This window comes from Daktulosphaira vitifoliae, unplaced genomic scaffold, assembly GCF_025091365.1.
Source record: "Daktulosphaira vitifoliae isolate Bord-2020 unplaced genomic scaffold, ASM2509136v1 Scaffold_1, whole genome shotgun sequence".
Taxonomy (NCBI): domain Eukaryota; kingdom Metazoa; phylum Arthropoda; class Insecta; order Hemiptera; family Phylloxeridae; genus Daktulosphaira; species Daktulosphaira vitifoliae.
The window spans coordinates 2,661,652-2,664,656 of record NW_026099572.1 but is presented as its reverse complement, the minus strand read 5'-3'; the positions used below and the strand labels follow the sequence as shown (position 1 = coordinate 2,664,656).

General features: G+C 27.1%; 1 protein-coding gene across 1 annotated transcript in view; it reads right to left on the bottom strand.

The window, feature by feature from the left end:
* Positions 1 to 2,423, bottom strand: part of LOC126893794 (elongation of very long chain fatty acids protein 4-like) — a 16,071-nt gene extending 13,648 nt beyond the window's left edge. The window contains exons 1-2 of the mRNA XM_050664301.1: positions 2,343 to 2,423; positions 1,845 to 1,960 (exon numbers count right to left, since the gene is read on the bottom strand). Coding sequence (XP_050520258.1) covers positions 1,845 to 1,935 — 91 coding nt within the window. The 5' untranslated portion in view covers positions 1,936 to 1,960; positions 2,343 to 2,423. The remainder of the gene's footprint in view (positions 1 to 1,844; positions 1,961 to 2,342) is intronic.
* Positions 2,424 to 3,005: the final 582 nt, after the last annotated feature.

The window sequence follows — 3,005 nt, the reverse complement described above, 5'->3', positions numbered from 1 at the left end:
AAAAAAAAAAAAAAATAAACACATCATGGTAAAATTAATACCTTCTCAGCTTCGCATCGAAGCTAAAATACTAGTGGGCATACAATGTCCCCCCTATCAAAAAAAATACCACTGGTTTCAATTTTATGATGTAATATTTTATTGGGTAAAATGTTCAGTTGTTGGCACCAAGTGCCACCAAAATTTAGATTTAAGTTAGTGAATTTATTTTCTTACCATTATATCAATTAAAAAGTTGTTTTTAATTAAATATAGTATTTATCATAGCCATACCTTCTTATTCTTCCTCTATTCTTTTAACCCAACTACTTTGGGTTGGCCAATCGTATCCTTAACCTCCACATAACAAGATTTCCCACATCATTTTTTCACACACCAACACTACTTATGTTTGAACAAAACGCCCGGTGATAATGTGCGGGTTAGTTACTGTTCGTTTCTGGAGAATATATATCATGCAGGAGAAAGAAGTAGGGAGTAGGCTGTATAAATGAGTAAATGTATTGAAAAAATATAAAACAATAAACTGTATTTTTAACATAAACTAAAATATTATATATATCAATGTGGGTAGGGGGGCTCTTAATGCTAATGCAACAATGCGTAAAATAAAACAAATAATAAGATAAAAATAAGACAAAACAATATAATTAATAACTATTTTTACTGATACTGATGATGACTGGTTGATGCGAATGAAATCGTTGGCATGATCATTGAACCAGACAAAATGTATTGTCGCGAATAGTAGGAGCGTATCGCTATATTATGAGTATAAGTGTATGAGCGTATGGCAAGGGCGACAAAACAATGACACACAAAGGTGCGACAATCTCAAGGGCGATATATAGGCGTTTTAACAACTACGTGCTCGCAAGCACCATAGAGCCATACAACAAAACGAACTAGGATGGCAGCGAAAATGCACACAAGGACCGATAATAACTAGGTGAGTCACAAGAATCACGCACGTAAGGATCCAACGTAATTAATCGCTCACACAACCGGTGGTGGTAGTGCGAGACACGTTATCAGTCATAAAAATAAGATGTCGCAAAACGCTCTCTCGTAATGCGTATCCAACAACATATAACTCCTAATCACATCAACTATCTATTTTTCAGTTTTCCTCTTCTTTCAACGTTCATTTCCATAATCGTTCTTATAGCTTCTGATTTCTCTCTCCTTAGAGTATGACCGAACTATCTATGCCTATTTGCTATCATCTTATCCTAGATTGACGCTACTTCTAAACTTCCATGCTTTACATATTTATTCTACATATCTTCTCTCGTTACTCAACTCATCTATCTATAAGCATTCTTATCTCTACTACATTCATTTTCTAATCTTTTTTCTTGTTAAAAACCCAAAACTCGAAACCTAAGAGTGGGTCTCTAACTCATACAACATAATTTTACAATCTTTTTGAATTTATTATTTAGCCTCATTGAGATTTCTTATCTTATAAAGCTTCAGGCGCTTCTTTCCACTTGATCCATCTGCAGTTATATCCTGTATATGACATCCTCGTCAATACCTTCTTTTTTTTTGTTCAAATGATCCTAAGCATTTAAAACCTTCTATCTCACCTATCATATCATTATTTATTGTTATTACTTTCCTCGTTTAATCAGCATCACGTTCTTTTTCATAAAATCTATACTTTTTACATGTCATATACTTCTCCTAATTCTTCCTTCAAAAATCAAAATTTGGCACAAAAATGATAGTTTGATTAATTATTAAAAAAAGATATTTTAAAATTTATTTATTAAATAAATAGTTAACAATGGGCTTACGAATACAGAATTTACATTTTATTATACCATTTTATAACTTACCGAATTTTAGTTCTTCCCTTAATATAATTGATATTTGATCTAAAGCGTTTTTCATAATACAATTTAAATTATTTGAAATCATATTCAACATAGTTATATAAATATATGTATTGTCTCTAAAACAATTAAAACATAAAAAATGTATAATTATAATTAGATTGATCGACAAAAACTCAATTTTTTTTTGAATTCTTCTTATGTAATACTTTTTATAGTCAAGACTATAAATATTTAATGTTATTTTGAATTGAAGTTAATTTTTCCAATAAATAAGAAATTAAAAAAAAAATATTTGTAACAATTAATGTTTAATAGTTTTATAAGCTCTTTAAATGGAGGAAAAAATTATAAAGTAAATTAAATTTTAGTATTAGTTTTAATTTAATGAAGTTACAATACAACAATTAAAAATATATAAAAATAACTCATTACAAATATTTTTATTTTTATAAAAAAGCTAGAATATATAAATAAGTAAAATTATTAAATAGTACATACTGTTTTCTATGGTGAGTTGAAATAAATACGTGAATGCTTTATTATATTATTAAATTTTTATATCATAAGTGAACTTGTATACTACAAATAATATTTAAATAATCAATCATGCTTTTATGATTCTTCATTAGTACAGGGAATTTTATTCATTTTTCGGTAACACCGACAGGTAAATATACTTATTTGCATATATGGAAGGGTCAATAGCTCATGAATTTAAAAGTAATAATTACATAGTTGTGTATAATTTTTCCAGTAATATTAAATGTTACAAATATTGTTAATGAAAACATCATTCATTATAAATGGATTTAGTAAGTGAAAAAATATTTATTTTGTAATTCAGACTAATACTTAAATTAAAAAATACGTATATGTATATAAATGTATTTTTATTAATAAAAGGAATTTATATGTTTTTTAACATTTTCTCATTTTAGTACATGATATTTATAAAATAAGTTAATATATTGACTTGATTTATAAATATCACATGCATAACATATTTGTTACGCATTAGTACAATTTATTATAATAAGAATTTACTAGTAGTTGCTAATTGAAAAGATTAGATCGAGAACAATGTATCACAATATAAAAAGTTATTAAGTATGTACCAAGAAAAACACGTTTTTGGGTTAAGTATTCATCAAATTAAAAGCA